General features: G+C 35.9%; 2 protein-coding genes across 4 annotated transcripts in view; one reads left to right on the plus strand and one right to left on the minus strand.

Moving 5' to 3' along the window:
• Nucleotides 1–15,945, plus strand: part of B3GNTL1 (UDP-GlcNAc:betaGal beta-1,3-N-acetylglucosaminyltransferase like 1) — a 159,134-nt gene extending 143,189 nt beyond the window's left edge. The window contains exons 11-14 of one of the 3 annotated variants that reach the window (XM_039335837.1): nt 656–724; nt 2,065–2,139; nt 12,227–12,281; nt 14,259–15,945. In XM_039335837.1, the coding sequence (XP_039191771.1) occupies nt 656–724; nt 2,065–2,139; nt 12,227–12,281; nt 14,259–14,272 (213 nt within the window). In that variant the 3' untranslated portion in view covers nt 14,273–15,945. Of the gene's footprint in view, nt 1–655; nt 725–2,064; nt 2,140–2,237; nt 2,345–12,226; nt 13,139–13,241; nt 13,285–14,258 lie in introns of those variants that run through there. The other 2 variants (XM_039335836.1, XM_039335835.1) reach the window with 2 other exon arrangements.
• The window catches only part of TBCD (tubulin folding cofactor D), a 164,157-nt gene continuing 151,626 nt past the window's right edge, over nt 15,394–27,924 (minus strand). The window contains exons 35-40 of the mRNA XM_039335830.1: nt 27,180–27,257; nt 24,208–24,297; nt 21,789–21,876; nt 20,947–21,056; nt 18,725–18,809; nt 15,394–16,159 (exon numbers count right to left, since the gene is read on the minus strand). Coding sequence (XP_039191764.1) covers nt 16,151–16,159; nt 18,725–18,809; nt 20,947–21,056; nt 21,789–21,876; nt 24,208–24,297; nt 27,180–27,257 — 460 coding nt within the window. The 3' untranslated portion in view covers nt 15,394–16,150. The remainder of the gene's footprint in view (nt 16,160–18,724; nt 18,810–20,946; nt 21,057–21,788; nt 21,877–24,207; nt 24,298–27,179; nt 27,258–27,924) is intronic.

Consider the following 27,924-nt stretch of genomic DNA (forward strand, 5'->3'; position numbering starts at 1 on the left):
ATTTATGGGCATCTTGCACATATTTAAGACTTTGTTTTGTGAGGTATTTTAGCTAAGTCATACAAATGTAGGCAGAAGAGCCTGTTGCTGGGGATAAGTTTAAAAAATTGTTAATTATGATATTCTAAAAATGAGCTTAATAGTGATATTCTAAAGTAAGTAGTTCATAAGGCCCTCCTAGAAAACCAGACCTCTTCTGATTGCATAAACAATTAGGCACACAATTGTTTCCTATTTTTGGATGCGTACCACTTCTCCTTTTTATTTTTTTCTTTAAAATGTAAATAATAATATTACAAAAATAAACAAATTATAGAGTGTATCTGAGATTGCTTGTTATTGCTATAATGGTATCTGAACTATTAATCAGTTTCTTCAATAATTGTTTTAATAGCTTTTTGTTATTATAATTTTGGTTACTTATTTATATTTGTTATTTTTAGCTCTAAGAGCCAGCCCACACAGACATACACTATGTGAGAAGAGCGGCTATATAAATTGAACAAATAAAATAAGAAAAGCAGAACTCTGCATTAAATGGCCCACTTGCTAAATTGCATTTTTATATAGCACACAGTCTATATAGCAACAGGTTCTTTTTGATCTTAACAATAGAGCAACAGACCATTTCTTTTTGTTTACCTCTCTCCTTTAGGTGACTGCATTTTGTGATGTGGATAAAAATAAAATCACTAAAGCATTTTACATTTATGAAGAATCTAAGGTTGGTAATATTCTTGGTTTAGCTATTATTATTTGTGAATTGGTTTTTTAGCATTATGTGACTACAGTGCACACAAAGCTGCAAAACTTTTAATAAATTGAAATTGAGGTTGTATTAGGAATTACATACTCTTTATGGAAAACATATTTCATTCAGAAACACAACTGTTGTATAAATTGAAATTAAATATGCAAAATGCTGTGTGGAATCCCTTTATGTATTTATAATGTATTTGTATAATCGGGACCTAAATCAGGAAATAGAGAAATTCAGAATAAAATAGAAGCTTGTTTTTGATTGAATAGTAATTCTCATCCCTAAGAACTCCAGAAGTGAGGTAGATTCAGAAAATTTCCAGATGTCTACACTCCATTTTATAAAACATGTTTATTTTTAATGTCTTATATTTTATGAATGGTTCATATTTATAATATAACATTAGTTTGAAGTTAACAATTGGCTTAATGCAATTTACTGCATGGGTTCACAAAAAAACCTGTGATTTTGGTATAGCATCATTTAATTGACCATAGAAGGGTTTTGGCCACTAGCTGGCACTCTTTATTCTCCTTATAATCTACTATCATCTTAAACATAGGTAAATAAAGCAGAAAAGAAAGGAGTCTTCAGAACAAATGAAAAATAAAACTTAAGTTTCCAAATAAAACATCACCTACTATTTCTCTTCTCCCCCCCCCCCCCCAAAAAAGTTTCTGTGTGATGGAATAAAACAGTGTACAATAGAATAGAATGGAATTAGGTATTGTAAATTCGATATTCTTCTACAGTGCTAAAAAAAATAATCAATTAAAAAGTGCTGCTCGTGAGACTAAAGTCTGAACTCTGCTTCAGGAGGACTCTAGGACTTTATGATCTTATTCAGAGGCCAAAGCAACATTAAAGGCAATTCGGTTGTCATTGAATTTGAGAAATAATGTAGAGTGGAAAGAAAGGAAGAGGTATTGTGAAGGAAGGCAGTTAGGAGACAATCTCACAGGAAGAGAAGGATCTTTTTCTTTCCATTGTCTTTTCTAGAGACAAAACAGGGAAAAGGATTACCTTCTGAGTCCAGATCATGCATTGATCAAGTTCAGTATTTTTGCAAGTACACATCCCACAATGGAATGTCCAAAACTAGGTATTTTGCAACAGGATAATGATACATAAGCCATGAGGGGGGAAAAGGAGATTTGGTTAACCACATGCTAACAAGGAAGCAGTATAAAGGAAAACTGGCAACCACAGAACCTTTCAGAAACTAGGCTTTTCATTGTAATAAGCTCAAAGGGACAGCTGTAGTGTATCAAAACTGACCAAGAAATGTACTGATCTCTGTTCAGGAAACTTCCAAACCCAGAATTCCAATTCTTCATTTCAAAGAAGCTTCCCCACCTTTAATTATTTGTGTGAAATTGGTGAGTATAATTTTGAGTCCAGTATGTGAAATCCACAATTTTTGCCATTTGCACTAAAGTATATTTTAAATGACTATTGATATCATGCCTTTTCTCAGTCAAGATTAGAACAAGTTTTTGAAGAAAGGAATAAAATCTGGGCTTATTTCGAGATGACCTCACTTACACAGCTCTTCTTGGTGATTTGATCCACCCTCAGCCTTAGGTTAGAATCGTTGTGCTCGTGGAAGTCAAAATACACAGTTTTAATGTTTATAATTGTGTGATTATTTATATAAAACTGCATCTATTGTTGCATATTAAGAATTCTGAATCATTCATTATATATTTTTAAGGTATTTTCAAGGTATCTGGTCTCACTTTAACCAAGTTTGTTTCCAGATTTACTTTCCTTCCTTCCTAGCTCTTGCTCTTTACTTTATTAAAAGTAAACCCAGAACATCAAGCTTATTTTAATAAATTTGTTATCTTGTAAAGAGATGTGTCAAATTTCTACATATATTAAAGATGCTACAAAAGAAGACATCCAAGTCAGAATAAGCATGAACTAAGTGTGATGTAACCTGTGTGGTTTCTTTTTGTTGAATCAAAATTGGATATGATTATGCAGTCTCTTTGCTCAAGCATGTGGTATCTTAATTTTCTCTTCAGTTGTTTATTTAACTAGAAATACTTCTGTTACTTCATTGGGTGTATGTCAGAGTCATTACTCTTTTTTGCTTTACCTAAGCTATTCTTCTGTTTAGAACTGAAAGATAGGGTTTGTTTCATTAACAGGCAAAATCAGTACAAAGTCTGGCCAGCCAAGGAATGCGCCTCAGCACTAAACAATCAGAGTCATTGGTTGAGATGGATGGCCACAGAAATAAATAAATGGAGAGTTGACTGTATCTGTATCTGTAACTGATGAATATATTTTTCAACTGATGTTGGCAAGCATAATTTTATCAACTCTGGAAATGGAGAGAGAACAGATAGTATCAAAATGACTTTTCCAATGAGATCTTCCAGAGAAAGAGAAAGAAAGATTAGATAGATAGATGGATGGACGGACAGATAAAACATAAAAAGAAAGATAAATGAATGCAGGCTAATATATAATGAGGAATGCAAACAGAAAAAGAAATGAAAGAGAAATCTATATGTGCAAGAAAATAAAAAAGTAAAAGAAAAATAGGAAAGAATAAAAAAGATACAAAGAAGTGGCTCCTGATATTATTCACAGCAGTTATAAGTAAAATTATATTTTCTGTAATCTATTCATTCTAATCATCAAAGCCATAAATCACAAGCTCATTTTTTTTATTCAAAAGGTGCATAAGGGGTTTCTGGTCACCAATAAATGTAGATATTGTCTTTTTGCAATGGAAATGTTTATTCATCTGAGCAAGATCTATTAATTTATTCAATCTCTTTAATATCATAACATAATGTAAATTTCAACCCTTTTAACCACATATTTTTCTATAGATCCATCTCTATATTATAACTAAAATTCTTAGCCTCTGTTATAATAGTCTTTTAACCTATTCTTCCAACTTTCCAAATGTTAGCAAACGTTTATTCATTTTAATAATTATATGCAGTGCTTTTTTTGTAAAAAAAAAAAAAAAAAAAGGTGTCGGAACTCAAGCATAGCTCCAGCTCCAGTCAAAAGCCCTTTACGAAGCCGGGGTGGGGGAGAAGAAACCACTTTAGGGAGCTTCCGAGGTGGAGATCACTCACCTGGAAAAGGTCTGTCTCCTATCTGCCGCAATTCCTGCTGCCGCTCCGATCTGAGGCCAGGGGACGCGTCCACAGCCCCCCGTGGCCTGATCCAGGCTCCAGAGGCCTGGAAAAGACCTCTGCCGCCTGGATCTATGGCCATGGAGTGATTTTGCAGGCCCCCAGCAGCCTGATCCAGGCTCCAGAGGCCTGGAGAAGACCTCCGGAGCCCAGATCTATGGCCATGGAGCGATTTTGCAGCCCCCTGTGGCCCAATTCCCTGTGGCTTGGAAAAGGCTTCCGGAGCCTGGATCAAGCCACAGGGGGGCTGCAAAATCGCTCTGCAGCCATGGATCCAGGCTTTGCAGGCTTGGAAAAGGCCTCCAGACTCAGATTGAACTGCAGGGAGGGATGCAAAATCGCTCCGTGGCCATAATGTTTGATATGATGATATACAAACGAAGGATACCTCCCAAATTCCAAAGGAGCCTTTTGAATATTTGTTTCTTCAAAGGGCACAAAAGAAGGAGATGAAAAATAAATCTACTGTGCTATGGTATATATAATGTCCTTCAAATATATGCATCCCATTTGTCTTGTAGTCTATGCTAAGCATATTAAGGAATTGAAGGAAGATGAACTGTATTAAACCCAACAGATGAATAACAGTAATTAGGCTGCAGAAAAGTGGGTGAAGAAGGAAATACTTTGTCGGCAGTATTATAAAGTGAGAAATAAGATGATGTTCAAAACAAATGATGTTGCTATTGTACATCATGTTATAGTACACCATTCTAAACAAGAATTGCAGAACAGTTGCATAACCTTGAACAGTACATGTGAGTTCTGATTTTGCTCTACTTTAATGTCCTGTCTCAGAAGCACAATTCAAGAAACATATCAATAATTGGAGAAATTCAAAACTTGATGAAAAATAGCATAAGACAATTTAGAATGCTTGTATTTTCCTTAGCCATAAAAAGTCCTCTGACTATTGGGGAATCCATGCCTTTATATTAGCCTTCCTATATTTTAGCATCAATATTTGTTCTCTATCTAGTTATTATATTAATGAATGCCAAAAATAAGACATTCTCAGTGATAGCTCTGCATTTATGAAATTGCTTTCTTCTCTTCAGATTCCTGTGGTTTCATCATTAATAATAGTTTTAAAATAATCTTTCATTTATATGGTATCGCCTTAATGGTCATTTTAGGTTTGCATTTATTTATTTATTGCTACATCTTATAAGGAATTTTAGTATATGATTTAAGAAAGTTTTCTAATAAAAGCAAAATAAGTTTAGAACTAGCAAATGAAAGGAATCAATAACAAACTTCTAATAATTAAAAATAAATAAGAAATTAATTTCCATGTATTTAAAACTGACAGCGGAGGCAAGGAAAGAATTGCTCACTGAATTCCTTGAGGTTCAGGTGAGAACATGTCAATTTAAATTATAGGAAGGCAGGTTTAATGTTCAATGAAATGTAAGAGAAAAAGTAATATGGGATATTGTGCAATCTCCTTTTTTTCTTCAGTGATCAAAAAGTGAATGGCTAAACAGGTACCGGTACTAGTGAAGGTTCCTTTCCAAATTGTAGCAGGACTTGAAGTGGTGCACCCCTCCTGGTACAATTAGATTTTTAAATAACATTTGATACCATCAAACTTTTGGAAAACCTCAGAGGATTGGAAACGGAGGGTGCTGTTGTAATCATTCTTTAATCAGACATGTTGACTCTTTGGACCCTTCAGGGCTTGATCTTTTTCTCATTCCCCATTTCAGTGTGCCATTTATCATCTGTAAAGTGAATTATTTTGTCCAAAACTGTAAAATCTAAGATATTGTAACTACTACTAACGTTAAGACTTCATTCCCACAACACATTTAAGCTCGTCAATCATTCTACAATATGATCATGTTAATTGAGTCAAAAGTCACTATTTTAGGAACAGAGTCCTTGATTACTTTCTCTAGGAACTGCCTGGTGTCCCAGGTATCTTTGCACAAGGGCAAGTCATCATTATGTCACCAGCCCCTCCTCCTCTGCCAATTACATAGACAGCAGTAAAAGTGGAAGGAGGTGGAAAATAAGTGAAGGCATGAAAGTTGTGTTGTTCTAAGTCCCAGTTCTTTGAAGGGTGCTCACCTGTCATTCGTTTTGGCCACTTGTTGATACTAGTGAGCACCTTCAAGCAATCCCCTCCCTTTCCCACTAGCCATTTTGCCAGTCCCATAACATCAGGAGAAAACAAGCTACCAGTGGAAATAATGCTACGTCCCCAAATAATCCCCAAGAAGAAAAAGGTAAAATCTTTGCAGGGAAAAGAAAGCATTTAATGAGGGAGAAAATAAAGGTAAAGGACAGAGCAATCTACAACCTGATGCAAGGCTATGCCCAACACAAAGGTAACTAAGAAGGAAAGATCAATTAATAGTTACTTTCCATTTCATTTCATGGAGTGTCTGCAAGAAATCTGTTACTCTCATAGCTACTGAAGCATCCTCTCAAATGTACTCTTATAACAGCTCTCCTGAGACTATGTACCTTCATTTGCAAATCCCAAGAGCAAGTTCAATTTTAATTTAACTTGTTTTATTGAGGCTGTTAAATATAGTTTTGTGGGTGTGTGAGCTTCTGTTTACGTTTATGCTAAGCATATGCAGTCTCTCATTGCGATAGAACAATCACCCTTATGAAAATGCAGGCTCACAGTGACAGTCTGAAGGAGACAATACCATCTTGGATGACCTAAAGTCAAGCCAGATTGCAAGAACAGCTCACTAAATTGTAAAATCTAAAATTGGAGTGAGGCTTCAATTAGAGCATAAAACTGCCTTGTGCTTTGGCTACTTTGCAAAATCCATCACCCCTTTCAGGAATCATTGACCTATCCTAGGAGATGTGCCCGGAAGCAGGAGATGGGCTTTCTTTAGCTAATACCATTGGAAGGCTTGGCTATTTGCTTTGGAAACACTTTAAACCTTTGGGCAGACCAGTCCCCAACTGTGCAGCACACCTTCCATCCTGCAAGTTAGCTTGTTTTGGCATTCTCTTAAAAGTTCCACTGCTAAGACAAAATAACTGCTCAATGTGTTCCTTACGGGGTATTTCAATAAAAACATACAGCACATGCGGAAAAAGGTATCAGCTAGCCAAGCAAAGAATGTTGCTGTCCACATTTCATTGTTTAGGTTTCTGCAAAGCCTTGAGAAGAAAAGAAATCATTTGCAGTTGACAGTTCTTAATCTGATGTAAACTCGGCCCAACCACTGAGTTTTAATATCCTTTGTATTTGCTTATATTTAGGAAGAGAAATATACACTTCCTGACCAACCATTGTATTCAGTTCTTTGCCCATGCAGCTGAACATATTTTATCGATTGCTATTCATACTGCAGGTTTTTGCAGTTAGATTAGAGATTCCAGAACTTAACCTGGATTCAGTTTTCTTTGAAAGAGGTCACTGGAGGTTAACTGTGTTTTAAAATATTTGCATTAACAAATGAACTGATAGATGACATACATTTTTACCCCAAAGTCTTCCAGTTTCAGAGGTCATTTTGGTTTCCTAACTTTCTCTCTGCCTGTTTTTACAGTATCGTTTCCTCTCTTCCTTCACAGTTACAAGCTTTGCTAGCAAGAATGAGAAATCCCTAATTCAAGCTTTAGTGCAATTATAATTTCTCTCTTAGCTTTAGCTCACCGTCTCTAATAGAATAATAATGGCTTTCCATGGGAAGTGCTATGAGATTACCGAGAGGGTACAGATGATGTGTCTTGAATATTTGGAAAAACCTGCATAAATACTACATGTTACATTTGCTTTGTTGTTCATACACAAAAGCAATAGGGTCTTTGTTCTCACTAATCTGAATGATGTATGCTTTGAGACTAATGCTGCTGCAAACATGAATTACTTGTGCTCTGAAATTAAAAGCTCAAAATAAATGCTGAAGTTGAGAATGATGTCACCTCATTTACTTGCTGATGAAGTATAGATGTGAGAGATATGTTATCATAACCTTATATGGCAAAAGAGAGGCAAGTAGACACAAGGTTCCTCTTCATACAGTAAACTGGAGGATCACCTTTAACCAGAGTTAATAGTCCAACTGCTTGTTGAAAGGTTTCTTTCAATGAAGAAGCCATTCATTATGCAAAACCCATCAGACTAATATGTTAAGCTGTCACTGCTATTATGCTGGCTAAGCTGCTTGAAAAAAAATGCAGTTCCTGTGATTAAAAACAAAGTGTTATAACAGGGCTTTCAGGCTTTTTCTTCAAGGAGGTCAGCGTTTCTCATATATTGCTAAATAGCAAAATATCAGTTGGTTGTTACTAGTGGTTGGTAATACCTCAAGCAAGTTAAGGGTTTTAGCTTGCCACCTATGTGCTTCATTTCCAGGGTCAAATTCTCATCTATTCCTTTTATTTCTCACACATAAATTCTGTTCTGATGGTTTATTCTTCCCTGTCCTACTTACTAGACCATTTCTCTAAACAAAGTCTGTGTTCAACCAAACACCCTCCTGAATCGAAGTCTCAGACTTCGCTGTATAAGTCAGTCTTATACTCAGTGGGTTGGAAGGAAATCAGAAGACACGTAAGTCATCTAAGACATTAAGTGGTCAGCAGGCTCTCCTTTGAAGCTATTAGCACCTTCTCCCCTTGAACATCTCCCCCTTTAATAAACATTATTTGTTTCTTAGTGAGGATGAAGAGCCAAGGCCATGTTTAGCTGTGAGAAACTGAGGGAATTGTTTTGTAAATGCTCCCAAATATTAAGGTTGTTAATACATTAAAAAAACAACTCTCAAGTCTGATCAGTTTTGAGTTAGTACAGACTATGCTTTGTTTTATTTTAAACTTCAGCTGACAATTTCTAAAGGCTGTCCCCTGAACGCTTTAATTGTTCTTTTAACCATTCAGTCATGTCCGACTCTTGGCAACTTCAGAGGCAAGAGCTCTCCATGCTACCCTGTCAAGCACAGCTTCTTTCAAGTGTATTGAATTGAGTATTGGAATGAAGTCATAGAAGATTATAACAAGAAGATAGTGGGAGTGGACCTCTTTTCTCTAGTGCCCATATAAGAAATATCTGAGTGGAAAGAGTTTAGTAAGCTTTGAAGATTGCATCATTGTGTTACCCTTGCTTATTTTCTTTGTGCTTCTACTAGTAACACGATAAGAAGAGCAGCATACTGTAAGTTCCCTACCTAACATTTGCTAAGGGGAGGGGGAGCCGTGGCTGCATACTAGAACAGCATTTCCCAAAAATATTCTAACCAAAGGATTGCTTACTTGGTTTCCCAGTTACTGACCAAAGAGCATCAGAAAGAATGTCTTGTATTCTCGATGCTAGTACTTGGTTGTTTTCTTGCAGATGTTTCACTGCCTAACTGATGATGTTACCTATTTGGGTAATGAAACATCTGCAAGAAAACAACCAAGCTCAGAGGACCCTTCTTTTCCAACCCTGAAATACAAATATTTGCTTCTATCGGCACAGTGCTTTGTTTTTGACAGACTCAGTTAATTGAGCTGCCTGGTTATTGACCACAGCTGTCATTAGATTTTCTCCAGCTGCTCTCTGCTAGGAGCTCTTTCTTTGCTAAAAGTATCTTTGGCAGAGGGTCCCCTTTCTGAAATTATGACCATGTCATAAGGTAATGTACCAAACTCCGTTCAGGTGTGATTATTTATATTCCCTAACTCTTAAGTATAAAAAATTGGCAAAAGCCTCCAGACAGTTCGGCTTTCTGTAGAGACCCAAAATCCTAAGAGAGTTCAGAAGCCCATATGTTATTTTTGGGGTTCATAGCAAGGTGAAGGGATGTAGACTGGTATATTTTTATTTCTCTAAAACTCTCTTCATATTGATTCAATAAAATCCTTCTTGGCATTTCCCTCTATGAGCCATTTATCTCCGAATCCTAAAATACCTAGTGGTTCCTATCTGACCATGGGTGGCAGTTTGGTGAGTGGCTTTGTATACATATGCCAGACTGGATGTACATGTTATCTAACTTTTAATAGAAAAAGAATTCTCTGAAAAAACAACAACAGGCCTCCTTGGAAGATGCAATCTGAAGGCTAAATTCTCGTGTGTTTAGACTAAGATTTAACAGTTGTCTTAAATCAGAGGAGGTATGGCAAGTGTATCTCCTACAGCAGCAGGTAACAAATGGGGTTCTGACAGCCTGTCTGAGCCAGGCTGTTACAGCTATTTGAAGCATTTGACTGCAATTAATCACTGTCATGGCCATCAGGTTTTTTTTTAATAAAAAGTTTTTTATTTTCCATTTATCCAACATAATTATACAACAAAATTCACTTTACAAAATAAAATAAATTCATAATCGTAACCATAACCATAGGTGCCGCTTGCTCATTCCCCCCAAGCTGCATCCACCCTCTCTAATACCTTCCCTACTTCCCTCCTCTTTCCTCCCCTCACTACTCTCTTCCCTTCCCCTTCTCCTCTTACCATCCTATTTCCTCCCTTCACCTTCCTCCCCTCTCATCCCTCTCAAATGCAGGAATACAGCGTAGGGGAAATGCCCAAGCAGCACCTCTCTCATAAATTACCATATCTATATTATTCTATTCTACCTATTTACCCACCCACTCACCCACCCACCCACCCTCAAACCCCCCCTCACTTCCCAGAGCAGAGTACAAGATTATTAATAACAAAATTAACAATATACAATAAAGAGAGAAAAAAGAAAAAAGAAAAGGAAAGGAAAAAAAACATACTTAGCCCTTAACTCCCCTTATTTGTTTATCATCATAAACAAATCTCTTATACAATATTTTCTATAAAATTTACTCACAAAATAAATGAAACTTTATAGTCCCATACTTGTTTTGAATATAATCTATCCATCTTCTCCATACAATAATATATCTTTCTTGTGTATGATCCTTTAAAAAAGCAGAAATTTTTGCCATTTCTGCAAAATTAGAAACTTTAAATATCCACTCTTCTAAAGTAGGCAACGAATCTTTCTTCCAATATGAACCTACTAGTAACCTTGCTGCAGTTAATAAATTCAACATTAAAACAGTTTCTTTATCATCTAAATCCACAAAAATACCCAATAAGAATAATTGAGGAGTAAACTTTATCTTCCTTTTAAAAATCTTTTGACTGTTCCACCAAATCATAATCCAAAAAACCTTTACCTTTTTACAATTCCACCAAACGTGAGGGACATCAGGTTTTCTGTAGAGTTCTTCTTCGCTAAAAATTAAGGGTCTTATAATCTTCAGTCTACCTGCTGCTTTCTTTATTGTTCAAATTATGATGCTCCTTGAATGTACTATGTGTTCCCTAAGGGCTGGCAGAAGCTAAAAGCATTAGCAATGCTAGATGACTGTTCTGCACAAATGGGAGCCTCCCGAGTCATCCAGGAAAATGGAAAGAAGAATATAGACCATAGGAGATTCTAAGTTCTCACCTGTTTTTGGTCATGCTTGCACAATGAGTCTAAGTTTGCAAAATAAATAATAAATAAAATAACACCCCCCCCCAAAAAAAACTTGTTAACTTTTCTGTCAAAGAGAACCTAATCACAGAACAAAGCTAAAATTACTTTTGCTCTGGCATTAATATTTTATATTAGGGGCAGGAGAAATAAGAAACCTGCAACTTCTAGAGTTCCTTTTGTCTGTGATAAGGTAATCAGAATTACCGGTAGCAACAAAGTTGATCTGTGTTCCTGTGTTGACTCCACAATGATACTTTGGCTCTAGCGCTAACCTGATTTCTATGGTTGAATGTAAAAAATGTCATAGAACATAGACTTTACTTATGAGCAACTACTTACATGCACATGAACCTATATGGTAAAGGGTAAGGCCACAGTCAGCTTCCACTATTACATGTAATGTATGAATAAGTCATTATCTCTAGAATTGATTGTTAGAAATACATATTTATCCATTAGTAGTTCTTAGGTAAAAAGAGAAAGAGGGGATCTCTGGTGTCCGAGGTTGGATTTGCATATCATTTTAAGATACCAAAACAAATCCTAATCAAGCTTAAAACTAGCAAAGCTAGTAAAATGCAGCCTTTAGGTTTTAACCAACCCAATTATCTATGTAGTCCAGTACAACACAAGCAAAAAAAAAAAAAATCGGACTGAGAAAGAATTAGAGAAGGATAAGCGAGCAAATATTTCGTTTGCTGCAGCTGCATAAATAAAACACTGTATTATGATATTTAGGAATTTCTGCTGTAGAATAACTTTTTATTCAGTTACAAAGTCTAAACTTGGCTTATTTCTGTATTGTGATTGCAGAAGTCCTCAGATATATGATGTATCTTGATGAAACATTTTGATTGTGATCTTTATTTTCATTTCTGCAGGATCTCACAGATGGACAGTTTGAGGAAAATTTGAGCCTATTGAATTTGAAGGAAGGTGTGGATTACTATCATTTTAATTGATGAACATGGTTTATTGACAAGCTTTTCACCGTGAAACATAATAGAGGAGTTACAATATTATTTTAGTCAAGATTCTTTTTCTGCACAATTCTTTTCTCAAAAGAAATATAAGTACATGCAAATGTTAAAATATTATCTGAAATCATAAAAATCAACTAGAGGTAGTACAACATCAAACTAAGTGAATTGAAGGTTAGCTAGTTAAGAGTCATCTCTGCAGCAGGGAGGTGGCAGATAGGGCTCTGCCTATATGAGCATAGCTAATTTGCCTAAGAAAATTCTTTCCAAAATCAAATTCAGAAGATGGCAATGGCAAATCTTTTCAGTATTATTCCCAAGAAATCCATTTTGATGTGGCTGTAATATTTTGACAAGTTTCAATGCCACTTGATGAGATATGGAAGGCACACCTTTAGATACTGGGAAGAACATCATTCCACATAGGCATTAAGGTGAAAATGATGGAAGAACTACATATAGAAGCAATTCAACATAGAGACAAATTTAATTAATGGTATCTATTTGAATTGTTTTCTCTTTTACTTATTGGTGACTGGAGTCGTCAGCCATCTTATTGGCAACCCACAGAACTTCTCAAAATACTGCAGAAGGATTTTAGTTACAATATAGTAGAACAGTAATTTTCAAATTAAACGTAAAAGCTGTATGTGTGCATGATGCTTAATACACCTGCAAAAAAGATGTTCCTCTTCATGTCTTGATAACATCCAACCCTTTGTGTAATGAGCATGTTTATGATATGGCACCAAAGACAGACACAAAATTCTGTTATGATCGGATTATTATTTTTATAAAGCCTTTACAAATCAAGCAGTTTCATCTCTTTTCTAGAAATTATATTACTATTTTGTTTTCAAATTTTGTCTTCTACTTCAGGGCTTTTCAACCTTTTCACCCATTGTACTACTTTTAGGATATGGCAACATCCGAGTACCACCAGTCGCCTAGCAAGGTGTCAAAAACTTGATGACCCCCCCCAAAAGGAAAAAAGTGATAAAGTACAGGTAGTCCTCAACTTACAACAGTTCGCTTAGTGACTGTCCGAAGTTACAATGGCACTGAAAAAAGTGCCCAAGCCACAGCCGAGCAAGACACCTGCCTGCCCGCCCGGCGGTGCTCTTCCTCCTGTCCAAGGTTTTCATTGTTGTGAGCATTTCTGTCGATTGGCAGCGGGGGTGGGGTGGGGGGTGTTTGGTTTTTATTCCCCCCGTCTGCTGGGTGGTTGCAGCAGGTTTTGGTCACTTCAATGACCCTGGGACACTGTGACCATCATAAATATGAATCAGTTGCCAAGCATCTGAATGTAACTCACAAGATTCCGGAGATGCTGCAACATTCCAGCTGATCGGCGCTTCTTCTGGTCTCAGTGGAAGCACCAGTATCAGCGCTGAGCTCCAGCTGGAGCCTGCCGCTGATCCTGGCACTTCCACTGAGCCCTGACAGCCCTGAAGAAGTGCTGATCCTGGCGCTTCCGCTGAGCTGACAGCCCTGCAGTTCCAGCCATCTCTCGCTCAGGCTTGTGCAGTGCTGCCACCGGTTCAGCTCATTCCCCTCCCCCACTACTACTTTTCTAGGATGGCCGCGTACCACCTGCCAGGTGCCAATGTACCACAGGTTGGAAAGCCCTGTTCTACTTCATATCCAATTCTCTATTTGTACTGTGTGCATACCTTTTTGCAATTCCAGGGCTGTACTTAACCGTCCCAATCTCTCTCCCACAGTCATAAAGGCTGAGATAGCCATGACTGGAAAGCTGTAATATCCTGCCTGTGGCTGCAATTTTGATCTGCTTCTAATTTTGCCCACCCTAAATTGCTTCAGTGTCCTACCTCCACCCCAATATGCCTTCCCTCCTGGGCTCCACTTGTTCAACTAGTGCCCCTTTAGGAAAAGTCTAACATTGACATTGTGTTATTCCTTTTTTTAAAAGAGCCAGCTTGCTGAGAAAGGTGGGAGACATCTTAAAGAGAAATTACCGTACAATCTTTCACTGGCCCAACAGCTGCCATTATTGCTTTCAACAGTTTCCCTGCTGCTAAATGGCACAGGCCTGCCTTCAAAAACTTTTTAGTGTGCAAAACCTGATCTAGAACTTCCTTGGCTTGGATGGGAAAAAGAGATGGCTTCTCTTTTCATAGCATCAGATCCAGCTGCAATTCCCTCTCCCTGTACCTCGGGGCGTGGACAACATGAAAGAATGGTTTCAACATTAGCCCCAGTCAATGCTTTCTATGTTGGAAACATCTATGTCTGTTCGCAGCATTTTTCAGAGCAAAATGAAAGCCTATACATTTCATATAGTAATTTAACAATCTTCACTGCCAGGAATAATTGGACTTTTCCTCATATGCAGTCTGTGATGCCAGTAATTCATACGAAGGGATTAAAAAGTTCCATGTTATAATATCCCGAGGCAGGTCTAAAAGATCAGCATGATATAAACAAGGTTTACTTTTAGAATATAGTTTATATCAAGAGGTTTGAAATCAGTCTCCATGATGGTCAGGAAATTAACCAGTCACTTAAGATACTCTTCCAAAGGGCTGAGACCAGCTGTGGTAACATGAATAAACTTTTATTTATGCTTCCTCTCCATCAGATGTTTATTGTTATGAACATCCAAAAAACATTAAATGCTTGTTTTAACTAAAATTAAATTCCTACAGAAGAAAAAAAAATCACATTGTCTTTTACACAAATTTATTTTTCCTTACAATATTTTTTCATTTGTACAGACACATTTGAAAAGGGGAAAATACTTATGTCAACAACTTTAACAGAATGCTGTTTTTACTAGGGCTATGCATTGTTTGGGAAATAATTAAAAAATATGTGAGAGCATAAACATTTTATCTTTAACCTTTAAAGTAACCAACTCTTTCCTGGGATTGGTGCCCATTGCTAAGTGATTCTAATGACACAACTGTTTTAAAGAGTTATGCACAGTTTTTATATTCATCCTGTGAACTACATTTTGAGAATCAAATCCAATATGCTGCATGTTCCTACTATTTGTATCTGATTTTCCACTCATTGTAAGACAAAACAAAAACAGAAACTTGTCAAGCTTTTCAAATGCAATTTTAATTTTGCCAACCAATGTTGCTTGCATTATTTCAGCTAGTATTTCCTTGTACAGTTTTTTTTACCATCAGAAATATTTCAATGCATTTTAAAAAACATTGTCAACATTGAAAAAGTCAGGATATTGTATCAAGTTTGAGTGATAAATTATACTTCTGTTTAGGAAGGTGACAGTTTTTCAGCTGGAATCAATGTATCAGGGTTGAAATCCTACCGATTTTTATGCTCTTCTCAAATGGCAGGAATGCCCACAGACTTCATTATACCATTTGATTGATATGTCAACTGGATAATTTATTCTCAAATGTCTTTTCTAAAAAGTGAAGCTGCTACTCTTCTGCAGATAGGTTTTGAAATGGTAGATCGGGACTATTTATATAATGCATAACTTATTTGACAAGGTAACTTTGATTATAGTAAAATTTGGAATGCTGTAATTTAATAAAGTCAAACAACAGAGAGAATAGAAACTGCAGTTATTTGAACTTTTCAACACAATTTAATTTTCAGAAAGAAACACAAAACCACCAACATATATATTAACTTTTAAAACCAAAAGATATTCTTTTAGGAAAAGGAGTAAAAAAAAGGTATAACTTTCAAAACTAGGTTCTCATTTTTTAGCCTTTTCTTTTTAACTTGATCAGTAAATGCTGTTGTCCAAGTTGTTGAAGTTGCTTGCTCCTTTGTGTCTACGGATTCAAAGCACTGTAATTTTCAATATTAATTGATTTCCAATTATGAGGTCTGCAGGAAAGAAGGGGAAAATGGGATTAATTTCATGGCATTGTCAAGAGTACACTTTAAAATAACTAAAAGTAACTCTTGCCTGGAAGATTCACAGAATATTGTAATTAATCTGTTAGTCACAGCTTCAAAATGTCGATCTACAACTAAAGTTTCCTTCAGGCATTATCCAATCCATAGTTTAGAACAACCTCCTATATTGACTTTCATTACCGAGTAGTGCACTGTGTTTATATTTGTGTTAATGGATGCAGTGTATCCAACAGCAGTTTGTATATTCAGAAATTCATTTAATGAAGGGCTTGTTTTCAAATGGCTCAATAGTTAAACCAATCATTCTGACACTTTTCTCCATTGTTATTGAATAAGAAATGGTACATGAGTGCATATTTATTTTCTGGATGCAACTATACATTCCAAAAGGTGAAAAAAAAATCTATTTCCAATGCTTTCATTCTTTTTTTTACAAGGAGACACATGCCCTTGTGAAATTGAAGCCTTCCAAGCTGGATAGTGTTGCATATTTTCAAATATCTCTTCTGCAGTAATGGGAAATCAAACTGCTGTGAAAATTCTTCCAACTTGTGGAGAATAAAATCTCCAGCTAGAGCATAAAGGCATACAGATGTACCTGTCACTCTTAGACCGGAAAGCCACAAAAGATTTCCAAAAGATCTTTTGATTCCAAAGACATACAGTACAGTTTCAGGACTAAATATTTATGTTCCAGTAAGCCTTATCCATAAGGTTTATTTGCATTACTACTATGTTGTCATTTAGCATGGAATGAAAAAGACAGGCAAGCTACCATATTCACAAGCCACCAAACAGAATAATACCTATCATTTCCAGTTCTAGCTCAGAGCCCAGGTTAGCTACTGATTTACTACTATGTGCTTCTATTCATACCTCTGCACGAATATAGATCCCTGTGGTTATTCAGAGTTAAAACATTAACAGTACCATATCTTCCTTTAACAAGATGATTTATAAAAAAAAGCACAGGCAGATATTTCTCTAAACTAATACAGATGTGAACACAAATAAAAATCAAGAAGCAGGATAATACATTTATGGAATAGCTTCATTCTCTAGTTCAACACAAAACCTGTTCAACTTTCAAAAGGATTTTCAGTAATTGCCTGAATAGTTTCATATGCTTTTTCATAACACAGAGAAGGTATAGCCTAGACAGGTACAGCAACCTTAGTCATATTCCTACCACATGCAGTATTCCCTGCTAACCGTTGGGATAATACTGATATATTTTAGCACATTTGGGTCATTATGTTAAAGCATAAACAAAGCTTAATTTTACTCCAAGCATATTAACATGCTTCTATACAAGCCAGGATCTTTAGTCAGACCACCTTGAAACCACTGCATTGTTGCCAGCATCCCACCAGTACAGAATTACTTCGGCATACTTAAGGCTTTTAAAGAACAAAATTTCCACATGGTAGAAGTTGGTTTCCAAGGACAGAAATATATGGAGATATATAATAAGTGGGATTAGTGTATTAGTATCATTTAATTATATTTCTTTCTTTTCTTATGCCTTATTTTTGGCTTACTGTTTCTTACTCTTTTTCTGCACTTTGCATAAGGTTGCTTATTTCAAAGGAAATACCGTGATAGCTATGCATACGCTGTATGTATTAGAAACAGAGTTTATAGTATCTTTAACAGGCACAGGCAGTCCTCGACTTATGACCATAACTGAGCCCAAAATTTCTGTTGCTAAGCCACAGTAACGGGGAAAAAACCAGTTGAGTTTTGCCCCATTTTACAACCTTTCTTGCCACAATTGTCAAGCGAATCACTGCAGTTGTTAAGTTAGTAACACCGTTGTTAAGTGAATTTGGCTTCCTCGTTAACTTTGCTTGTCAGAAGGTCTCAAAAGGTGATGACATGGCCTCGGGACACTGCAACTGTCATAAACACACGCCAGTTGTCAAGCGTCCAAATTTTGATCATGTGACCACAGGGATGCTGCAACGGTCGTTAAGTGTGCCAAAGGTGCTTTTCAAAAGGCAACTGGACTTTCTTGATTTTTTTTTCCTTGAAAACATTTCGCTTCTCATCCGTGAAGCTTTTTCATTTCGGTTCAGAACTGAAGAAGTTTGTTAGATGAGAAATGAAACATTTTCAATGAAAAAAAAACCAAGAATGTCCAGTTGCCTTTTGAAAAGCACCCTTGGGAAACCATGACCTGGATGAGTGAGAATCTCCACAGACATTCGGTCGTAAATGTGAAAAACAGTCATAGGTCACTTTTTTTCAGTGCTGTTGTCACTTGAAACAGTCACTAAATGAATGCTTTTAAGTCAAGAACTATACCACACTGCAGTAAGCATATCTTTGTAACCAGCTGTACTACTTCAAATCATGCTCACTGACTAACAGCTCAACAGGAGAAATGTGAAAACTTTTCAAATAACAGATATGTCTTTTCAAATAACAGATATGTAACATATGTCTCGGGGTGGGTCAGCAAACTTGAGTTTTACCAAATTGTTTCCCAGAAATATTTATCCGGGCTTAATTGGTATTTTAAAACATTACCTTCACTACCAATTGGGGCTTGGGCACTTTCATTAAGTCACAGAGGTAATTCCGCTGCTTCCTCAGAAATGGCAAGTCTGCATCCCTGTTTGGAGAAGAAAAAAAAGTATATATAAGCAACCAATTCCGTGCTGCTCTCCATGATTTCTAGCATCACATCCATTTTCCTCAGTGCAGAACTATTCATCTGTCAATTAATTCTGATTGCTATTGACAGTACGAAAATTGGTATATCCATTCCAATTGCAGGGGAAAGGAAGAGGGATTTTTAAAAAAAAAAAACAAATTTCTGTTCTCTGAACCACCTGACTGTCTTGAGGGCAATACCACTTTCTAGAACATGTAGGCAGAATTGATTAGTTCCATCCCGTAAGAAGAGCAAGTTTGCAAGTTGTGCTCCAAATTATAAGAGAATAAACAGGAATAAGTCAAAAATGTGCATACAAAGAACAGACACGAATGGGTGCAGGAGGTGAATGGAGAGAAATTCCATTCCAAAACATTCAGACACAAATCATTTTGCTCTTTTTACTGCCACAATGGAATAAAAGACCCTTCTTCTTGCACTAGCACCAGGTTACAAAAGTACCCAGAGGAGTTGAAGAACAGCTATAGCTAAAAATGGAGCTAAATGTAGATTACACCCTTCATTGGCTTATTTTACAAACTGATCTGATCCATGTCCTTATATCCCAACACCTATGTTCTATTCCACAGGCAAGAATAGCTGTGGAATAAAAAGCAGCAGAACTTATGTTTCTTTTTATGTTTCTCCTGTTGCCTTCATCATTCATCTGGATCTCTGCTCTTAATCTACATCAGATTTATATCCACTTGAAGCAGTACTTTCATTCTAACAGCCAGGAAAATGATGTGAATTCTGTTTCATTGGATATGACAATTCTGTTACTTTCTAATCAGAGGATATAATCTGGCTGCCTCTTTTAAAGATGCAATAGGTTGGGAGAAGGCCAAAGAATTTAACTCATTTTCAAAAATTATATGGGGAGCTTCTGAAGGATTAAAGGCTCTTCAGGTTTTGTCTGGAATCCTGAGTTCACATCCCAATTTCTGAGCCAGTAAGATGGCAGGGAAGATTCTGGAACTAAACTGGGCGATAAAAGATACAAAAAGCAGTATTTTAAAATCATCTTTCACCCGCCTTATATATGGATCCAGCTCCTGGCAATTCTATACATAGAAGTGGTCCTCTGGAAATACTCACACTGATAATTACTCACGCCCAGTTATGAAAGCCAGGAAGAGGTGTCATGCCAAAACTTTAAAAATCTGCTTTCTGCCCTCCCACTCCCAAATCCAGGAAAAGAGACGTTAACCTCACCTGCCCTCAACGTTTCCATGACTTACATTCCATTTGGCCTCTGTGAGGAAAAACTCTACATTAAACAGTTATGGCTTCTATAAGAGTGTCTTATGAAATGAAATTTATTAGTCTTTGAGACATGTAGCATTTTTATTTCCTGAAGGGAGACTATAGGTCCTGAGCTAGATACATGACCTACATATCAACAGTAAAAGAAATGCCAAGGAAACATAGGAAGAATCAGCTATTGTAATGTTAAACTCAGCTGCCTACTATAACAAATAAATAAATGTAATAAATAAATAAATAAAAAGCTTTGTACTGAATTATATGCTATACTATTGTTCAGTATAGTATATAAAGTATAGTGTATCAGCTACATTTCAAGGTGAAGTTTACAAACACATCCTATATCAATTCATTGTTTCATGTTTGGGTGTTTTTTGTATTATATTTTTTATTAAATTTTTTACAAGCATAAGTCACTCAATAATTGGTAAACAGTGTGTTGTCTGGGTTACATGTGTAAAGACAGTCCTTAACAATTGATTTCTATAATCTGTATTCTATATATTAATTTTAGTTGACTTCCTCTTTCCCCAATGTTTCCTTTTTTGCAAACATTGAGTTAATACAATTCTTATTGTTTTAATAAATGACAATTTAGTATATATTTTTTCCAAATAATCATCATATTAGTACATTTCTTTTCAGTCATTTGGATTGCCTTATCATTGATCCTGTTACAATCCTTATTTTAGTTTATTTCTTTGATTTATGTGTTTTGATTTACACAAAACTTTGCAAATCCCCAATGCACAATATATGTCCAGTATATTCTTAAATGCTATAGGCTGGAAGATTCCGAAACTTACAAGTACATTTAAGATTAACTCACCAATTAGTGTCACTCAGAATTGTCATGGCATTTTCTAAAACATCAGGTTCAGCAATATCACTGTAGGTTATCAGCATTTCATAAACCTGGCTAGCAGCTGTTTTTCTTATCTAGGGAGCAAAAACAGAAATGGCTCAAAGGAAGGTGGTTACATTTGGGGAATGAAAGAGTGGGTAAAAAAGAGAACAGTATTTAAAGACTAAATCTAGAAAAGAACACATTAAGCCAAGGCCTAAGGTGAGTCAATTCCTTTTATTAGCCAAGAGCTTTTAAGGAATTTGCCCCTTAATCCCTTTCCCACTGTCTCTTTCCCTGAGAGGGGGAGTCTACTTCTCAAAAACACAAAAATTACTCTTCATTTTGGGCAGCTATTAAAGTTGTTGTTCAAGTAAATGAAAGATAATGTTATCTACAGCTTCTAATCATATGGCTGCCTCCAGCATTAAAGGCAATGCTCTAAATATCAATTATTGAAAAATACAATTGGGACAGCTTTATGTAGCACTTGGTTATCCACTATGGGAAAAAAGTATTAGTTACACAGGCCTTCGGTGAGATGCTTCGGTTCTTACTTGGGTGGGATTTGGGGGGGGGGGGGTAGTTCATAACAGTCAGACCTTTTTTTGTTGTTGTTGCTGTTCATAAAAGCCATACATTAGAGAATGAGTTTAATGTATTCCTTGCTATCAGCATCTCACACCATGCTCTACATATGCAGTATGGAGCCAACTAGGGCAGACGTAACCCAATAATCGCCTTAGGTAAGTTTTCAAGGGGAAAAATACACACATTCTTTAATATATATAAAATTCAAAAATCTTAACCACTTCTAAAGTACTTACAACAGGAAATGGATGGCAAAGAAGGAGGAACAGCTGAAATAGAACTTTTTTTCTCATGTCACCTGGAAATTGAACCAAGCCACAAAACCTAGAACAATAAATATACAACAATATATTTTATTACTGATCTAAAAAAGCATATCACACGTAGAAAACGCTTTGCTGTATTGTACCACTATCACATTTTTTTCGATGTGAAAACTCAACGGTTAAGTTTTTTTAAAAAACATTAAATATGATGTGCTAATTACAAAAGTTTAAAAATGGGAAGAATCTATCTTTTAAAATCACAAAATTAAAAATATCAAAACTGAATGACAGATAATGTTCCAAAAGAAACTTTTTATAAACTTTGCATCCTCTTTAATCTCTTAATGCAAATGATAAGAGGGAATCACACGTTGAATTCAGATAAACAATACTGAATATCAAAAAAATAATAATTACCATGTAATTTAAAAAAATCAAATTAATACATAGCTACAAAAAAGAAAGCAGGTTTTTTTTTTGAGTAGCTTTGTGATATGGAAGAAATAAAGATTAGAAAACCTCTTGCTAAAGCAAGTATATCAGTACCAGAAAAAATTCCAGCCAAGTATTGAAGTGACTAGCATTTTTGCTTTATTGATATTAACTGAGGAGACTGACTGTACTAAGAACATCGGTGCTATTCTATGGCACTGAAACACAGAGGCAATATAGATGCATATCTCATCAGTGGAAGCATGGGGCAGTGTAATTCAAAGTCATAACTCTGATCAATTATGGTCTGGATTAGGTACAGGACAGATGCTCTCTTGGCAAGGATAGCAAATCTGCGCTGAGCAAAAGGTCTCAACCACTGCAATTCTATGATTGAGATTTGGTTGAATCTACTGTTTCCTATCCCTGATATGATCTAGCCCTTGACTACAGAAGCATAATGCAAGAGTGAGGGGGATAGGTGGAAAGTTTTTTCTATTTTTTTTTCCTCCCAAATTTGGAAAGATATGATCATCTGAGAAACACTGACATTTTAGATCAAGATAAATAAAAAAAATGTTGGGGAATTCCATGCTGACAAATCAGCCATCAAGGGACAAAGAGAGAGAAACCTGGTCTACAAACCAGTGAAAAAAGATACAAGTAAAAGTCAAGGAAGGAGGAAACAGCCCAGAGCAGGGAAGTAGCACTAGGAAAAGAAATAATGCCCTAATGAATAAACCATAAAGGAAGAAGCCATGCCACCATCAGGATTGACAGGGCAAGCTACTATATCTAAATAGCCAGTGAATCCCACTTTCTCTTGCACTGAGGGTATACATAGGATGGTAATGAAATGTCTTTGGGAAAACAACCAACCTCAAGAGAGCACCAAGAACTTACCAATCCAACTCTTGAGTTATAGATATTCTCCACTATTGAGTATGCTATATTGTCTAACAGTTTCATTTAATGTAAAATGATTAAGATACCAAAAATGGTCTATGCTTGAAAATCCTGATACCAAATCACGACATAAGCTACCATAAGACAGGAGAAACACTTGTTTCAAGCGTTAATGGAAACTACAAACTGATTGTGATAGTGTTTTAGATTCAGAAAATAAGAAAGGTTAGATTGTGTTAAATACGTTGAAATGTGCATTGTAAATCATGTCCTATCCTCCCAAATATATCCACTTCTGGGAATGTTCTTCTCAAAGATAAAGATTTCTATATTTGTTTGCTTGTTAGTTTGGAGAACAATGCCTGGAATATATAATTTTGATGGGGAGGAGAATGAGAAGAAGAAAGATGTGATATAATGTTTGGCTCCTTCTATTTTCAACCTTTTTTTCCTTTTAAAACAGGCAAAAATTAAAAACTGTTTCACTTCTTAAAATTCAGTTACCTGTAGCTTTATTTACAAAAAAATCCAATAAACACACATTAAGGAAATTTTAAATAATAGTTCTTTTTATTGTTTGAACTCTTTTAGATTTTATATGCCAAAATAGAGCTGTCCCCTTCCCCAGACACAAATCCAGACTAAAACCAACATGAGGAGAATGGTGAAAAATAATGAACAGCTGGTGATATAATTGACCAGAGTTGATGGTTCTTCTCCCTCAGTTTGAGTTCTGTCTGGTATGAATTGTCATGGTTTTGAAATGACAAATCATCCACCACTTTTTCTGCCACCAGTCAGATTTGAACTTTCTTAGAACTGCTTTTACACTGTTAGCAACATTTGCTTTTGAACTAGAATTTATACACACAGCTGCTTAAAATTCACTGCCTTGATCACTTTTATAGAGCATATAAATGAAACCTTTGCATAGATAAGAGTGCTAAATAAAATTCATTTTTCACATGCCTTTCTTTTTAAAACTACAGGGACTGGCTACAGACCATTAATTTTCCATGCTTCAGTTTTTTTACGTATTTTCCCAACTTACACAGCAATGCTGGAACGGAGTTTCTGGATATCTTTAGATCTCTTGCTTTCTTCTTTACAAAGAGTGAGCAACTTCATAGGAAACGGGTGGCTTAAAAAAATTGAGAAAACAATTTTTAACTATTTGTTTTTCAAAGATGAACAGAAGATCTTGAGGGTTGTGAAATTATATATCCTTATATGCTTATATGTTAGCAGAAATTTAACAAACTGTATCAATATTGCCATAAAAGGCTTCCATTAATTAGTGGATTTTTAAAAAATCATTTTTGCATTCTTTTACAACAGATTTTAATTATTAATATTTCAGTTGATCTAAAATTAGTTTTTGAATTTTATTTCTTTTTGCATTCGCATTCTCAAAAGTTCAGCTTTTACCCAACAAAAATTGATGCCACAGAATTATTTTTTTCCTGCATATTCCCTTGTGAAAGTTTGCTTATAATCCCCACGTTTAAGCAAAACTGCGTAAACTTATTAATTTGTTCAAAAATTTGCACAGGATTTTTTTTTTTTTTGAAGGTTACATAGAATTTAGTGGAGATCCATTCACTTCATTGTCATAAAATGGCAAAATAGGGAAAGATGTGAGATTTAGAAAGGAAATGACAATAAAGGCAGATCCAGTTGAGCATCTGGAAAAGATTTAATGCATGCATTCTTATGAATAAGGCTCCACATTCAAAATAGACCTGCTTGGCTTTCTTTCTGTCATCTGTTAATTTCACACTTGTAATAAGGAACCAGTAAGTAAATTCAAACAGTTCGGCCTGCAAAGGAAGTAACAAAATCCTGCTCCTGTGCAGGCAGTACTGGGAGAGAAAGAAAATCAGCATCTAGGGAAAAGGGATCTGTCCAGAAGTTGTATATTATGCAAATTGGGCACATGTGTTTCTGAAAATTGAGCTTTTCAAAAAAATGAGCTGCATTTTAACCGTATCATGACAAACCAATTAAGAAAAACAAGGTAGCCCTTAAATCAAGAGCAAGACATGAAGTGCCCTCCAGCTGCCAGTCTTCAAAAGTGCAAAATTACTGCTGTTAATCACTTACCTATGTATAAAAATCTGAGTTGGTGCTTAAAGGGAATACTTCTGTTGATGCCAATTAGACTAAGCATCTCATGTGATCATTTTCTATGTAAAAAAAACCCCAACTAATTTATTTATTTTTTTAAAAAAAATGGGACTGCAAATAAATTGCATTGATAAAATACAACAGGGATTGTCTTCAATGTATAATATACCTCAAATAATCAATCCTGTTCCGTTAGAGAATATCATGCTACCGTAAACCATTGTTGCTATATAATATTTTTTTGAAGCTATGTATTTTACCTTTAGGTTTTTATCATACAGTAGGCAAGAAATATAAAATTTATCTTGACATTTTGGTAAGGGCTTAAGTAGTCTTGTTCAAATAGTAATAGTAGTAAAGTTGGAAGGGACCTTGGAGGTCATCTAGTCCAACCCCCTGCTCGGGCAGGAAACCCTACACCATTTCGGACAAATGGCTGTCCAGTCTCTTCTTAAAAACTTACAGTGTTGGAGCATTTACTGATTCTGGAGGCAAGCTGTTCCACTGATTAATTGTTCTCACTGTCAGGAAGTTTCTCCTTAGTTCTAGGTTGCTTCTCTCTTTGATTAGTTTCCACCCGTTGCTTCTTGTCCTGCCTTCAGGTGCTTGGAAAATAGCTTAATTCCCTCTTCTTTATGGCAGCCCCTGAGATATTGGAATACTGCTATCATGTCCCCCCTTGTCCTTCTCTTCGTTAAACTAGACATACCCAATTCTCGCAACCGTTCCTTATATGTTTTAGCCTCCAGTCCCCTAATCATCTTTGTTGCTCTTCTCTGTACTCTTTCTAGAGTCTCAACATCTTTTTTACATCGTGGTGACCAAAACTGGATGCAGTATTCAAAGTGTGGCCTTACCAAGGCATTGAAGAGTGGTATTAATACTTCGCGTGATCTTGATTCTATCCCTCTGTTAATGCAGCCTAGTACTGTGTTGGCCTTTTTGGCAGTTGCCGCACACTGCTGGCTCATATTTAACTGATTGTCTACTAGGACTCCGAGGTCCCTCTCACAGTTACTACTATTGAGCATGGTGCCACATATGCTGTACTTGTGCATTTGGTTTTTCTTGCCTAAATGTAGAACCTTGCTTTTTTCACCATTGAATTTCATTTTGTTAGTTAGTGCCCAGTGTTCAAGTCTGTCCAGATCCTTCTGTATCTGAAGCCTGTCTTCTGGAGTGTTGGCTATTCCTGCCAGCTTGGTGTCATCTGCAAATTTGATGAGTTCCCCATCTATCCCTTCATCCAAATCGTTGATGTATGTATGTGAACGGGCAAATAAATTTCATTTTGGATGTGTGCCGTTGTGCCCACAGTAAAAAAAAATGACAATAAAGGTTATCTTTTCTTATCTAAATTTGTATATTACCTCTTCAACAGATTCTCACTAGTTCATATAAGCAAGAGTCCCTTGAATGCTTGGCATACTGTTAATTCAACCCTCCAGAACTTCTGAAGGGAGGTTATCAAAATGGATTTTAGCAAATGTTCCATTTATAACTTAGATTGGTAAGTGAAAGTAGCAAATGAGCTCTTATGGAAAGGTAAGAGATTTGTGGCTTGACTGAATTCATGCTGAAACTTTCCTCTTCTTGGACATCTCCTTAGCTTTGATGAAGGAACTCAAAGCAGCAGTTTGGATAGAAATGTGCCCACCTACTCAAAAAAGAGGGATAGCCCTTATCTTTTGGGGATCACAAGGCTCCTAATTCAGCCTTGTTCAATATGAACAATTAACTTTTCAAAACAAAATAGTCCTTTTGTTAAGATATAGTAAAAATAATCTGGACTCTAATTTCCCCTATTACTATAAATTAGGGGAATGGAACATTGCTCTTTGAAGATTTTCCAGAAATTTTGAAGAAAGAAGATACATTTATTATTTTTCCACTTACTTTTCTTCTGTTATAAACATATCAAAGCACCCATTGGCCAATATCTGATCCAGCATCTTTAGCAGTGGAACAGATACCCTAATGAGGAAAGCATAGAGTACCATGTTTATACACTTCCCATTGACACAACTCACATACAATAAACACTTTATGTATTTGCTCTAATGTCAGATGATTAAACCTAAACTGTGTCCACTCAATCTTGGAATGATCAAGAGTTAATTTGACATCTCATATTGTGAACAAGCAAGATGCCAAACATATGTAATCCACTAACAAATTCCTGATGTCATTAAGGTTTATAAAGAATGATTTTAAAAACTGGGAACATTTCATCTAGAAAACAGATAAGTGGGGGATGTGGGCTGAGATACAAGATACAAGAACTCAGCCATATCAAAAATAATATATATATATATACATATATATATATGTATTCAGCGAATTGGAATATCAACTAATTCGGCCAATCACAGAATTTTCTTCTCCAAATTGGTTCTGAAAATAGAAGTGAAGAGAATCTGCAAGTAAGGAGAAGCAAGTGTGTGGAAGTTGAGCATTGGTCCTGTACATCTGTCTAACTCTCTTGCTGGCATTTCCCCCACACCATTCATGTTTTACTGTTGCAAATGTAAACACAATGCATTTGGATTTCAGAGAAGGATAATGGCACAAAGAGACATTATTACTGTCTAGGAGACAACTCTAATTAGATGCAGTTAAGTTGGACATGGGATACCACATA

This window comes from Crotalus tigris, unplaced genomic scaffold (assembly GCF_016545835.1).
Source record: "Crotalus tigris isolate CLP2741 ecotype Arizona unplaced genomic scaffold, ASM1654583v1 scf7180000017662.1067850, whole genome shotgun sequence".
Lineage (NCBI taxonomy): Eukaryota > Metazoa > Chordata > Lepidosauria > Squamata > Viperidae > Crotalus > Crotalus tigris.